Source organism: Canis aureus, chromosome 8 (assembly GCF_053574225.1).
Source record: "Canis aureus isolate CA01 chromosome 8, VMU_Caureus_v.1.0, whole genome shotgun sequence".
Lineage (NCBI taxonomy): Eukaryota > Metazoa > Chordata > Mammalia > Carnivora > Canidae > Canis > Canis aureus.
This window is the reverse complement of record NC_135618.1, coordinates 55,156,927-55,171,608: the sequence shown is the minus strand read 5'-3', so window position 1 is coordinate 55,171,608 and position 14,682 is coordinate 55,156,927. Positions and strand designations below refer to the sequence as shown.

Genomic DNA, 14,682 nt, shown 5'->3' with positions numbered 1-14,682 from the left:
AAGGTACATTTCTTTGTTTTGCCAGCCATCTTTCGTGCAGAAGATTTGGGTTCCCTAGCCAGTATACCAGGGTGTGCTGTCATAAGATCTCCTTAAGTGGCACCTATTCATTGTTACCAACAAATTCACTTTAGAAAATGTGGGAAATATGGAAATGTATAAAGAAAGAAAGGGATAAATCAGCTAAAACTTTCCACTCAGGCAATGACTGTTAATGTTTTGGTGTATATTTTAGAAGGCTAAAAGACAAAAAAAAAGTCTTTAAAAATGTATTTTAGAAATTTGAAATTATGTTCACATGTAGTTTCGCATCTTCTTTCCAAAGCTTAATGTATTATGTATTAATTTTACATGTTTCCTAAAATGTAAGCATTTGCAAAGTTCCATGGTAGGAATGTACAATAATTTCTTAGATATTTCAATGACTTTTGGCTTTTCTGTTTTGACTTTTATAAAAATTTAAAGATCTATATTAGATAAATAATTCATGAATCAAGCAGCATCCCACTTAGCAAGTAGAGAGGGCTCCAAGATTTCTTGTTTTGATTTTTAACTGTTAAAGATGATTACATTCCCATAAGATAGCCTTTTAGCTAAACCAGGACTGGACATTTGCTTTTTGGACTGTGTTGTTAGTCAAAAATTCCTCCTTCCTCCTTTAAAAAAAAGCTTTTAAAAATGCTTTTATTTTATTGTAGTTAGGAAGAATCTTAGACTGTATTGGATAAAGACAGAAAGACCGAAAAGAAGATATTCTTGACTTACTTAAGTTAGTTGATTAGATACATAAACACTTTTGATGACCTGAGTTGACTGAGTTGACTTTAACCTTGGAGTCACCTAGGCTTGACCACATAGGGTATGCTGGGAAGGATGGACAGGATCAGAATTCAGTGCCACCAGCAGAGCAGCTTGAGCATTGTAAGTAAGGTAAAGAACACCTTCCTTTACATTTGCTATGGGAGACAGATGTAGTTCTTCAGAGCCAGATTGTTGTCTCTGTTGTTGGCTTTCTCCAGCATCGTGGGACACTCAGGCAGACATAGTTCTCCTTCACATACTGCAACTTGATCTTCTGACATAGTCCAAATTCCTTCTTACTCCTCAAATAATAACATCTCAGATAAACTCCATTTTTTGTTTCTGGGCCATATTTCAGTCATAGGAAAAATGCAAATTACGACAAAACAAACAGTGATTAACAAGGATTTATTAAAAGCAAATAAGCTCCCAGAAGCCACAGGCTTGGTACAGCTGTAGTTCAGTCTCTAACATATGTTTTATGTCCATATTAAGAAATGACATTCAGAATGATCAAGCCCTGTATGATTCTGAGTCATGTAAGGAAAAAAAAAATCATTTATTGAAGGATTATGAACAAAAATGTTTTAAGGCTGTTTTAATCAGAGGAGTTTGAAGAATAGTGGTAACTTTGGGCAAGTTTTTCACTTTTCTGATCCCAAGTTTCTTTGTCTATAAATAATGATAACAGTATTTTAACAACATAGGGAATTTCTGAGGGTTAATTTTATAGGAAATAATACCTATAAACAATTGGTATAATGCCTGATACAGTATAAGCACTCAATAATTAATTGTTATTGTTTGTTTCAAGTATTGAATTTGCTAGGTGTTGGGAAAATAATATTAAATAAGACATTCCAGATCATTGTCTAATGGTGGAGGCAGATATGAGGTTATGTGTTTTGGTCATATGAATAAAATACAGTGTAATAAATGGTATAATACAGTTATGACAGAAGAGCCTCCCATAAGTTTTAGTACTTTTGGAAGTGAAACTTTAGAACTTTTCCACTGCGGCTGTGCTCTTTCTGTCTTGGCTTCACATGAGAAATAGAATTTTCTTTCTTTTTTTTTTAAACCACACTTGAAAAAGGTTAACAATGATCAGGTCACACTGTAAATAATTAAATCAGCATCTCTGAGTTGCTCCCAGTTTTTTTTTTTTTTTTTAATTTCCCTAGATGATTCTAATGTACAGCCAAGTGTTAAAGCCAGTGCTTTAGATATTTTTTTCTTTTTCTTTGATATTTTCCAGGATTATATAGGATAATTCATTTCTTTTTTTCTTGATTTTTGAAACTTGAATAATAGAAGCTGTGTAGAATTTTAGAGTTTATAAAATGCTTTTATAAAACTGTTTGTTGTGAAAATCATTTTATATAGTTTGTAAAATAAATCTCATTAAAATTTCACAGCAATTCTTTTAGAAAAGTATTCTCAAAACACATATGAGGTAAAAGGTGGAGGAAAGAGGATTTGAACCCAGGTATTCGGAATCCAATTTTTCTGTTTCTATTGCATTTCTAGTGGAGACTTCCAACCACTGTTTGTGTATGGCGGGGGGCGGGGGGGTCTTCTCTTGCTGCTTTATTTTCTACCTGTATAGCTTTATGATCTGTTGTGAAATCTTTGCTCATTGTTCATGTGGCTGAACCGCTTGGGGTATGCGGTATTTTTGTTTTTTGTTTTTTTTTGTATTTCTTCCTTTTTTTGTATTTTTTTTTAATTTCTTTTTTTGTATTTCTTCCTTTCATCCCAGCTCTGTTTCCAGCTTAGTTGTAATTTTTGAAATAGCAGTAACTATTTCTCAACACTCATAGCTTTCTCTTTTAGACAAGATGTATAAACTTTTCCTAGTTTATATTGCAGCAATGAATCCCTGTTGCCAAGTCTTTGTGGTACATGCAAGTGTGTTTAATAGCCAAATCTACTCTTCTAACAATGCAAATATCCCTTGCTACCCAAATGTGTTTAGTTTGGATCATGAGAACTTGGGTACAAGGGACACCTAGACTCAAGTTACTCATGTTAGGCCCTTCTGTACTGGAATTAACTCCCTTTCCCCTCTGGCCAAACTCAAATACATAAACAGGTTCCATGTGGCACTCTCTACTATTATCATTGAGTTGTCATTCCATCTTGGATTGAAGCTCCTTTCCTGTTGTCTTCTTTCTCTTCTATCTCTCTCCTCTTCTACAGAGCTCCCAGCTCCATCCTACCAAGGAAGGAGAGAGTGAAGGAATGTATTTGAGGGATGGGAGTGGAGGGCATTCCTGTCATAGGGCGAGTATGTGTGAAAGTCTGGAGGCCTTACAGTCTTTTTCAAGGTCCCATTGTTGCCACAGCTGGCTAATACCAAGGGCCTCTCAGCCTAACTTGTGTTATGTGAAAAGACTTCCCTCACAGAGGTGAAGACAAGGAGGAAAGAATGAATGAAGGAGTCAGAGAACCCTTTTTGACATGGCTGCATTGTATACCCTGGTATGGAACACTGTTGAATGGACTCATTCTCTATTACTGTTTTTCGTGGATCATATCTGGTCTTACAGTATTCATCCCCAATCTCATCCCTTATGTTTTAGTTAAGTATTCTTCATCAACTCAGTAGTTGTCCATAAAGTCAAATTCAAAAGATGAAACTTCTCAAGACAAGTATTATTACTCCATTCTTTCCAATACAGTCCAGAAGCCAAATTACACTTTTAGATGCTATCTATGAACTCAGCTGTTCACATTTCAATTTTTTCTTTAAATGTAAATACTGTTGTCCTCTCAAGATCTGCTTTTTACCCAGCATCACTGGAAATAAATTCTACATTTCTTCTGGCATAGAATCAAGGAGAATGGGTGATAATTTGGTTTGGTGAGTTCTGGCAAGCTACCTTTTCCCCGAAAGAGGAATAACCCACCTCCTGATCAAATCAATACCATCATGTCCATTCACCTTAGGTGGAGATCATCAATAGCCATTGCTTTGTTGTCTTCTTCTTAGGGTTGTAAAGTGTATCTTGAACGATTCTGTCTTTACTCTGGAGCTTAGTATTCTGTTGCTTCTATATTAGAGTAGCACCCTAGAACAAAAGAACCTCATGTCTAATTTTACCATGCCAATTGGATAGACTTCATTCTTTTTCTTCTCTGGGTCATGCTTCCAACTCCTTTTTTAAACTAATAGGTTAGTTCATCTTTTTCCAAACAAGCACTATACTCACATTCTATAAAATAGACATAAATACGCAAGGTTAATTTTAAGAAGGCACATATTCTATTTTTCATAGAAGTGACAAATGTAAATAATTTCTCAGATTGTAGCGATGCTCCTATTTATAGATGACATATTCTAGTGTTAACTTTTTTTTAAAACTGCAGAAAGATTGATTTTAGGACATAAACAAAAATAAACTAAGGTTTAATTATGCAAAAAATTATAAAAGGCAAACCAAAGCAACATCAGATGAGGCCCAAAGGAAAAATCAGATCACTTGTTAGAACTCTAGGGGAAGAGTCTAGGGGAGATTTGGGATACAGGGGTGTCATCGATGGCCAACTCAACTGCTTCCCTTTATAAACCAGAAATCACTAGTTCCCTGACTTACCACCCCGAGATAACCAGTGGTTTGTGGCAGAGCCAGAGATTGGGCCTACGTTTCTTGATTTCCGCTATTTTTCCTTCTTGACTACAACTATTTTCTTTCTTCTGTAACATATACTAAACAATGGTTATTAGATTATTGTGTGTTTTGTTTTGTCTTGGTAAGAAGTAAAATAAATAGTCCCCTGGGTCTCTGCAGTGGGAAGAGGTCATCATTGTGAAGTAGGTAAAGGGGTTGAAAAAAAGAGCCTTTGTGTTTGTGTGTGTTCAGGGAGGTTTCCTGTAAAGTGTCCTTTACTTTGTGATATAGTGATTTAGGGTGGGGTTGACCTAGAGCATTTTTTGCCCTAGTTACAGAGGTTGTAGAAGTCCTGTTGCCTGTTAAGTCGTGCCCAACAAAAATCTGGTTGAGCAGCCTCTGCACAGCACTTTGTACACAGCAATCGGGGGATAAGTGGTAGATGAGTTGAAGTGATAGTGGCAGGAATCATAAATCAGATTTAATGCAGTCCTGATAAAGAATTGTGTAGTCTCCACTCTGAAATTTGATGAACACTGTGCATGAATTACCTGCCGTGATACATAGTGAAGAGCTTGATTTTGGCTAACCTCTTAAGAACCTGTGTATGCTGAGAACTTCCCCACTGCCACTGGAAGTAAACACAAGAGAGGGTTTTAAACCAGACCCATGCCATGTTCAGGCAGTTTGCGTGCCCCAGCCATGTGCCATGAGATTTGTTGTTAGCCTTGCCACACAGACTTCCTCTTGGCAGCTGTCCTGTGCTTCCCCAAAAGGAACAACCCAAAACAACTGACAAAAACAAAGGTTCCCTGCCTTCCTGTCTCTAACCTCTGAATCCATAACTATCCTTACCTCCTCCTCCTCCTCCTCTCTCTCTCTCTCTTTTTTTTAAAGAGAGAGAAGCAGAAACACAGGCAGAGGGAGAAGCAGGCTCCCTATGGGGAGCCTGAGGTGGGACTTGATCTCAGGACCCCAGGATCACGACCTGAGCCAAAGGAGATGCTCAACCACTGAGCTACCCAGGTGTTCCTCCTTACCTCCTTCTCTGCTGTCTCCCACCTCCTGTTTAAGGCACTTCACTACTTCTTTTCTGAATCCCTCCTTTGCCTCTCACTGAAGAATCCTCTTTCTTTAGGCATCTCCTGTTCTTCCCCTCAGTATGTAAGTTTGTCTTCCTGGGAGTCCCCTACCAGGCACAGCATCTTTCCTCCTTCCTTCCTTTTATAACTGAGCCTCTTGCATATAAAGAGTGGTCTTCTTGGAATCATTCAATTTCCTTACCTTTTCTTCTCACCTTCTCTGGTCAGTATTCTGCTTCACTGAAATTGCACCATCAGCTTCTTAATTGGCCATTCCAAAGGTCTGTCTCAGTGCCTGTCTTGGCTTTTCTTTTCTTTTTAAAGATTTTATTTATTTATTCATAGAGACACAGAGAGAGAAAGAGAGGCAGAGACACAGGCAGAGGTAGAAGCAGGCTCCATGCAGAGAGCCTGACGTGGGACTCGATCCAGGGGCCTGACGTGGGACTCGATCCAGGGTCTCCAGGATCATGCCCTGGGCTGCAGGCTGCACTAAACCGCTGCGCCACTGGGGCTGCCCCTGTCTTGGCTTTTCTGCAGTAGTTTACATCGCTGTTCCTTCTCTCTGGCTCGCCTGGCTGCTTTTATCTTATTTAACTTCTTTATTGTGACTTGTCCCTTCTGTGCCAGCATTCTTCAAGAATCTACCTGCCTCCTTTTCTCATTAGATGCTGCCTGCGTTTTTTCCTCTCTGTTCATATGGTAAGAGAGTGCTGCTCTGATTTAACTTTCCAGCTCAGATCTCTTTCCTGAGCATCAGACTTCACCTCACTGGAGATCCTCTAGGTACCTCAAATTCAGCATGTTCAAAGCTCTGCTGTCCCCCAGTCTCTTCCTCTGTTCCTGATTTTATTATCCATCTAAATCAGATACTAAAAACCTTGGTGTCCTCATCTCTCATTTCTTCTCTGTATCCCTTAATATAGTATTACCAGTCACGTGCTTCTCTTCCATCCTGAATTGGCCATACCATCAATGGTTTTGCTAGTGCTGATGTCTTTTATTGGTCTTTTTTCTTTACTGGAAAATCTTCTCTTTCTTCTCTAGCTCACATTTTCCCACTGTCCACACCAATGGCTCTGGCTTTGATTCCCTTAAATGAGTGCATAAGGCCAGAAGCCAAACTATTTCAAGATGAAGTAAGGTGTCAAGTATAAAATGCTACAGGGAGATTGAGGAAGGTGAGGACCAAGAAAGAAAACACTGGATTTGGTGATTTAGGTGGTGTCTGACTCTGGGAGTTTTGTAGTATGGTGAAGACTCCCCACACTTATTTCACCTTTTGCCTACCTTTGTCTGAGATAGCATTCAAGTGTTATCCTTCTAGTCACTGAAACTTTGTTATTAGTGTCCTTCCTCTCCTTTGCCCACTTTATCCAGTTAGTAAATTTTGCCAGTTGACACTTCAGTATATTCTCTCTCATTTGTGTCCCTTTGATTTTTTTCTCCTTGAATATCAATCTTCGTAAATCATCTTTTTGTTATTCACATCTAATTGATTATCAGATTATGATGGTTCTTCTTCATAATCAAATTGTAAATCTGTCCCTTTTTTAAAAAAAACATATTTAAAGATTTATTTATTTATTTTAGAGAGAAACTGTGTGTGAGAGTGAGTGCAGAGAGGGGTAGAGGGAGATAATCTTCAGGCACACTCTGCGTTGAGTTTGGAGTCTGATGTAGGACTCAATCCCTCTACCCATGAGATCATGGCTTGAGCCAAAACCAAGACCTGGAGGTTAACCAACGGAGCCACTGAGGCACCCCTTAATATTTCATTTTTAAGTAATCTCAATACTCAACATGGGACTCAGACCCACAACCCTGTGATCAGGAGTTGCACATTCCACTGACTGAGCCAGCCATGCATTCCCCTATAACCATCTTAATTGGAAAATACAGTGGACAGTTTTTAGTTCTTTGTCCTATTTTATCATTCTTAATGCTGTTGATCACTCCTTCATAACTCTCTTCTCTGGACTCTTGAGACTAGGGAGAGGGGACATATTTGCATGTATGACTAGCTTTAGATTACAGACAGTTCTCCTGCTTTTCTTGCCATGTCTTTGGTGGCCTTTTCTTAGTCTCCTTTTAGAGCCCCCAAATAATAGTGTCCTCTGGGTTCTGTCCTCTGGCTTGATCTCTCATGACCATGTTTGAGCAATCTCAGCTATACTTATGATTTCAATTACCACCCATCTATTGATTCCCAAATCTTTGTCCTTAGCACACACTCTTCCACTGAGCCCCAGAACTGGGTTCTTCAGTTGTGTACCAGGTATTTCTACTTGGAGATTCCACAGAACTTTAAATGGATTCAAAAGTGGACTTACCATCATCTTCCCAGACATCTTCCTTTTTCATTTTGCCTCGATGAAGGGTACCATCAGTAGCCCATCATCCAGATATGACACCTTGGGAACATTAATGCCTCCTCTCTCACTGTCCCCATTCATTAGGTCACAAATCCTATTGAGTCTACTGCCTGAGTTCCTAAATTTCTCAGGCCTGCCTTCATGTTTCTGTCCTCACTGCCTTAGCTTGGACCCTTATTATTTCTTGCCTTATCAGCTTTGTCTCCTAACTGTCCTCCCTTTGTGCAGTCATCTCCCCTTCTTCCTCCCTGCTTCCAAATCCCATACTCAGAGCTGAAATTTGAGTGCTTATTATACATGTGAAATATTGTGCATTCATTCTCACATAACCATCACATTAAATCACTATTCTCCCTTTTGCTTTGGAAGAGGGTAGGCCCAGGTCTGACAAATACAAGTGGTGAGATAGAAATTTGAACCCAGGCCGTATGCTTCAGAGCCATGGACTTAGTTAACTAGCTCACCGAGAACCTTTCACTGGCTACCCTTCTTTCCATATTCTAGTCTTTGGAAGCAAGTCACTACTCAAGGTAGGAGGTTAAGGTCTAACTCCTGTGAGGGAACTAATGATCTTAATTATTTGGAATTCTATAATAAAGATTTATCTCTTCCCCTTGTTTATTTACTCAATCATTTATATATTGTAGATGTGTTTATTTTATATTTGGGTTTATAATTCAATACTATGTTATTTATTTAATGAGCTCTCATTTTTAAAATGTTCAAGTTATTACCAGTTTTTTGCTGTTATAAAACCTGATGAATGAATATTTTCTTAGAAGTCTTGGCATGCTGTTTTGATGGTTTCTTTTAGATATATTCCTCAAAGTAGGATTGTTGGGTAGGTACATTGAAGTTTTCTGTACCTGTTTCTCAGGAGTGGCATTTTTACATTAAACATCTGTTTTTATATTACTGTCTTTCTAGGAAGTGCTCTAACACCCTTGAGGTTTTGCATCCCTCTTTGAGATTATAAATCGTTTATCTTTAAAGCCAGGAACTCACAACTGTTCATGCTGATTCATTTGCCTGTGTAGAGTATTGTGTCAAAGAATGCACTGCAATATCGGGGAAATTCCCAGCATGACGCCCAGGAGTTTCTGCTGTGGCTTCTGGACCGAGTTCATGAAGACCTCAATCATGCTGTGAAGCAAAGTGGCCAGCCTCCTGTGAAGGTGAGGGTGCGCACCCTGCTGGGGCAGCCAGGAAGCAAGTGAACAGGGTGCTCCGTGGTGGCTTAATTGAATGGAGTGAGTATAGTTTCTTCTCTTAAACTTCCACTGAGGAGTTGTTGCAGTTTGCATTTGGTTAATATAGTGAAATCAAGTAAGCTCTGGGTGAGTATAAAATTCAGCGATATTTAGAGGATTTTCCCCATGTTTACTGCTTGCTGGCAGCATAAGAGAAATGCTGTGTCTAAAGAACTTAAGAGTCTAGGGAGAGGGGACATATTTGCATGTATGACTAGCTTTAGATTACAGACAGTCAAGTGATTCCAGTTCACTAAGCTGTTTTTAAAGCAGAAATTTTTTCTTTTCCATTGAGACCCATAGCCTTATAGCTCACTGAAATGAATACATACTCATAAAGGAAATGAATGGGTGTCTTTGCTGTTACAATTGGATTTGAGTGTAGGAACTGAACCCCTAGAATATTCTTACTAAGAAACAGTGATTCATCCTCAATTTTATTCATGCAGCCTTAATACGATTGGTAAAATGATTTATATAATGGAAATAATTAAGACCAAAGAGTTGCGATTCTCTTGCCACTTTAAAAGTTTTTGATAATTCTGCACTGTACCTCAAAATTTCATTCTTTGATTTTGGTAAGGTGTTAAGTAATTCTGATTCAAGGTCCTTCTGTGCCTGTACACTCTACTATTATATGGCCACGTGCTTGTGGCTGGCTCTCCCACCAGATTGGGATGTACTCAAGGTCAGGCATTGTGTCTTATTTATCTTTGTGTCCTAATGCCCTTTTCAGGGCTCTCTGCACGTGGTAGCAAGTGTTCAGTGACTGTCAGATGGATGGACATGAAAAGGCTAACTAAGTATGCAGTAGAGTGGCTGGGCACTAAAGCGAGCAGCGCAGCTGGCAGGGCCTTGAGTACTGAGTGGGCACAGTGGTTGGGGTTATTTCCTGGAAGAGGCTTTGAGAGAGGGAGGGAGTCCTAAAGAGGGAGACTTTGCACTGGAGGGAGGTGGGAGCACTCAGGGAGCACTCCCTGACTGGGTGGATTGGGGGTGGAGAGATCAGCACAGGCATGGTCTGTGGGACAGCCTGTGAGATGAGTCCTCGTGACCCCCGCCTTGGCCACTGTGTTCCGATGCCATTAGCACATCCTTTTCACTGGAACATCTGGATGCACAGTTTGTAGAGGATTTCAGGGACATTTGTGACTGTTTCAGGTTCCATCAAGAATTGGTACTTCTAATCTGTGAAATTGTACTTTCCATTTTTTAGCCACCATCAGAGACTGATATGATGCCCGAGGGACCATCTTTTCCTGTCTGTAGCACTTTTGTACAAGAACTTTTTCAAGCCCAGTACAGGTAAGAGCATATCAAATTGTCTCATATGTGCTCTGTTTGACATTGCTCTAGATGATCCTACTGTGCATGTCTTTCATTTTTGTCTTTGAAGATCTTCTTTGACATGTCCTCACTGTCAGAAACAGAGCAACACTTTTGACCCGTTCCTCTGCATTTCTTTGCCAATTCCTCTACCCCACACAAGGTAAGAACAGATTTAATAAAATTAACACTGTACATTCCTGTGTATTCTTTTCCTCTGTAGGTTCCTGTTAGTCCTTCCTTCTTACTTATTTAGACAAGTAATGGAATTAGTGATAAATTGAATACAGACATTATTAAAACCTTGAGGTTTGCCAAGGGCATTAGGACACAAAGATAAATAAGACACAAATCCACCCTGTCTGAATTTGCAGGGTGAGCAGGCATACGGGACAAGTAAGTCTTTTCAGTCCCTGTGGTTTTAGTCTCTTCAGTTGCTCATCCATTGATAGTGTCGGGCAGGGGGAGGGTTGTTGAGTGTCTTCTAGATTTTCCAGAGACTTTATTTTGCACTTTTAGTTGCTTTATTTGAGCTGTTTTTTGAAATTTCTGAGAATTGTAAAGAACATATAATGCACAGAGTCAAGTGTTGATATATTATATTTTGTTTGGCTGCCTTCTCCAAAGATGCCTTGGTTTTTGTTTTCTGGTTCTACTTAGGTCCAGATGAGATTTTTTTCCCTTTGGCTTCCAGATAGAGATGTGGGTTAGCTTCTGTTTTTTGTTAATTTCAGATCAGGTTTGTTTTGCTTCTGTATTTTAGTTGAAATAAGTGCCTAATGAGAAGATCTGACTTTGATCTGCACAGGCCTCTCTATGTTACCGTAGTGTATCAGGGGAAATGTTCTCACTGCATGAGGATTGGTGTGGCTGTGCCTCTGTCTGGGACTGTCGCCAGGCTTCGGGAAGCAGTGTCTATGGAAACAAAGATCCCCACTGATCAGGTAATAAGCCTGCTCAGGCCAGTTACACATGAGCCATAAAAATGTTGCTTTCTAAAACAAAACAAAACAAAACAAAACAAAACAAAAATGTTGCTTTCTCTTCTGGAATTTTTTAACAGTCCCCTGCCAAGTATGGTTAGGTAGAAATGTAAAACCAATTGTGTCTGTGTGGAGGAAAGAAAAATTAAGACCCAAAGGATGAAAATGTACATTAAAACTTTTCATGCTTCATTTAATTGTGTATATATATATATTTAAAAGGAAAGCTATGATTTTACACCAAGACCTTCCTTGTAGCTTCATTTATAATTACTCAGCCTCTCTTAAGCCATTCTTAGGGATTTTTCTGTGGGCAATAGGTAGAGCATCCCTCTGGTATTTGAAGGTCAGAGAGGCTTAGAAAAGTTGACCCTTTCCAGTATGGTGATAAGAATGGATATCTACTTGCTGGTATAGTACATATAGATGCTCAGTATGGTTCACTTTCTGCTTAAAGCTGGGTTAGAGACACACTTTGTTTAGATGAGAGAAAGGAACGTTGTACCTCTTCTGCCGCCTTTTTTGGGGTAAATTTTTGATAAGTAGTTATATTTAAAGATTTTTTTAAAAAAAGATTTTATTTATTCATGAGAGACACACAGAGAGAGAGAGGCAGAGACACAGGTAGAGGGAGAAGCAGGCTCCACGCAGGGAGCCCGATGTAGGACTTGATCCTGGGACTCCAGGACCACACCCTGGGCCAAAGGCAGGTGCTAAACCACTGAGCCACCCAGGGATCCCCATATTTAAAGATTTGACCCTAAGTATTTTTGACCTGTTTGTGACTTGACATTTTTGCCACAGTTTTTACTCCATTCACTATTATGATTTTATTTAGAAAAACATTTCCTATTTTAGATTTACTAAGAAAGATGATTCTGTGGTAGAATAACTTTTCCCTAGATAGCTTCAGGAAGCTGCTATGGAATCATGTGATTAATAGAAGTATTTTGTACTTTGGCCTCATGTGGCTTCATTTGGGAAGATACTACAGTAAAACAAATGCAACCAGTGGTGTTGCTCTAATATAGTGAGTGTCTCACATTTTCATAGGCAAGTACTGGCATGTTAATAAAATGTTCATGTCCTTCCTTACTCTTAAGTGTTTATGGATTCTTTTTTTTCCCTTCAGGATGGGAGGAAAGACTTTTGAAAGAGGGAAGCAGGCTGAGGGGCTGTGTTGAGGGCAGATCTGGTTGTATGTTTAAAGCTTCCAGTGCTTTCTGGCTCTTTTTGCAATGTGGTTTAAATGGCTGATAGAATTACAAGTTTGTTTTTGACCTTAGCTTGCTAGAGAAAGTAAATTACACTTGAATGTTCACCTGCAGAAAAACAATGTGGTCATTATAATCATTAGAAGAAGAATGTGCCCGGAATATTTTTCTTGGACTATTTGTGGAATGTGCCACCAGCCTCTTTCACCTCACAGATTTGTAGTGTGTTTGCGTTAGAAGAGGAGATCTTAGGAGTCCGTTCCAACCCCCTCATTTGAAGGAAGCCCAGAGAAACCGTGTAGCTTGTTCAAGAACATAGGGCTGGTTGGTGGCAGGCTGAGACTGGAACCTCTTCATGCCCAATCCAGTGCTTTATCTCTAGACAGTGGTACTGAGCATGTAATGAGCATCTAAATGTTTCCATTGTTTTTTCTCCCATCTTTTGTTTTTCTGTTTTATTGTGAAATATTCAACCATTTCAGAAATAGGACTTAGAAAGTAGAAGTGTCTTAAGTATCTTAGAACTAAGTGTTACTAACTCTAATAGTGTGCTGTGTATTCACTCCTATTTTATCCTGTGCATTTACTACATTTGTTATTTTATAAAAAATGGAATCATTTACACACATTACTCTTTATGTTACTTACTAGGAGATCTTTCCATGTTAGTGCAAATATATGTGGCTCATTTTTTTTTGTAATAGCTTTATAATTACAGTAGGACTATAACATATTTAAGTAGTTCCTATTGATATTTGAATTTAAAAAAAAATTTTTTTTTAGATATTTGAATTTATTTCATTTTTTTTCCTAATACAAAATCTATGGTTGTATGACATTTTTTAAACCTGAAATGAAGAAAAGTTAATGATGTAGGAGAAAGTCTTGGAATCAGATGTGGACTCTTCTTGCTGCAAGAGACTGAATAATCTGATACTTTTTGGCAAGTCTCCTACCTCTCTTCAATTTCTTCCCCTTGTGAGACAAGGGGGTTAGACTTTATCATTTCCTGGGACTCTTCTTCACGAAAACTTAGAGGAACTCTGGATTCAGTGCCATAGCATTCTGAAATGAGAGTATATTATACATGTATAGAGGTTATCCTGCTTCTAAGATTCTCTTACTGAAAGTGGATAGTATGGTCTCTGTGATGTGTTTCAGAGCCCTCTCATCGCCGTAAGCCTTGATGGGCTGGAGTTCATGGTAGAATCGGGAGATCAATTTGTATTGACTTTCCAGTTATCCAACTGTTTACATTTTTCCCATTTTTAGATTGTGTTAACGGAAATGTACTATGATGGGTTCCATCGTTCCTTTTGTGACACAGACGACCTGGAAACAGTCCATGAAAGCGACTGCATTTTTGCCTTTGAGACTCCAGAAATATTTAGGCCTGAAGGAATTCTCAGTCAAAGAGGTAAATGAGCATCTGTTTCCATAAGGGTTTTCAGGTTTCACAACTGTCTACCCTTTGAGATGTCTATTATATGATGGCATAGTTTTTTAAAATTATGGTAAAATACACATAATACTTATTTTTGTGATGGCATAAATTTTATGGTAACATTCTCTGGAAGAAGGCAGTTCTCACTGTTTCAGGCAAGGATATTTCCTTAGTTTCTAATCTTTCCTGCCCACAGTTGGAGCAGCCCCTGTCTGAGGCTCAAACCTGATTGAATCCTCCCTTAAGTGGCTTCTTAAGCATCTTTTAACAGTATTTGGGAGGATGCATGATGGCTTTTTTTCTTTTTCTTTTTCTTTTCATTTTTTCTTTTCTTTTTTTTTTCTTTTTTGCATTTTGTTATCTGCTCTGATGCTTAATTTCTAAACTCTAACTCTTTGCTATAGAATGTTTTTTGATACCTTGCTTTTAAGGAATTTGCATCAAGGCAGCAAAAGAGAGTAAGGACTCTGTTCCTTTTCCTGTGGTTTGGGCTGTGATTTGGAACTTAGCCTATCTCTCTCTCTACTGTGCTTGGAGGATCTGGGGGCTATTTCTTTTTTTTTTTAATTTTTTTTTTTTTTTATTTACTTATG

At 38.7% G+C, this 14,682-nt stretch overlaps 1 protein-coding gene across 3 annotated transcripts in view; it reads left to right on the top strand.

The window, feature by feature from the left end:
- USP31 (ubiquitin specific peptidase 31) overlaps positions 1-14,682 on the top strand; it is a 68,656-nt gene that overhangs the window by 20,069 nt on the left and 33,905 nt on the right. For all 3 annotated transcript variants that reach the window (XR_013385082.1, XM_077906990.1, XM_077906991.1), the window contains exons 2-6: positions 8,910-9,047; positions 10,339-10,427; positions 10,519-10,611; positions 11,257-11,392; positions 13,918-14,062. Coding sequence is in view for 2 of the 3 variants with exons in the window: in XM_077906990.1 (XP_077763116.1) it covers positions 8,910-9,047; positions 10,339-10,427; positions 10,519-10,611; positions 11,257-11,392; positions 13,918-14,062 (601 nt within the window). In the remaining variant the exon portion in view is untranslated. The remainder of the gene's footprint in view (positions 1-8,909; positions 9,048-10,338; positions 10,428-10,518; positions 10,612-11,256; positions 11,393-13,917; positions 14,063-14,682) is intronic.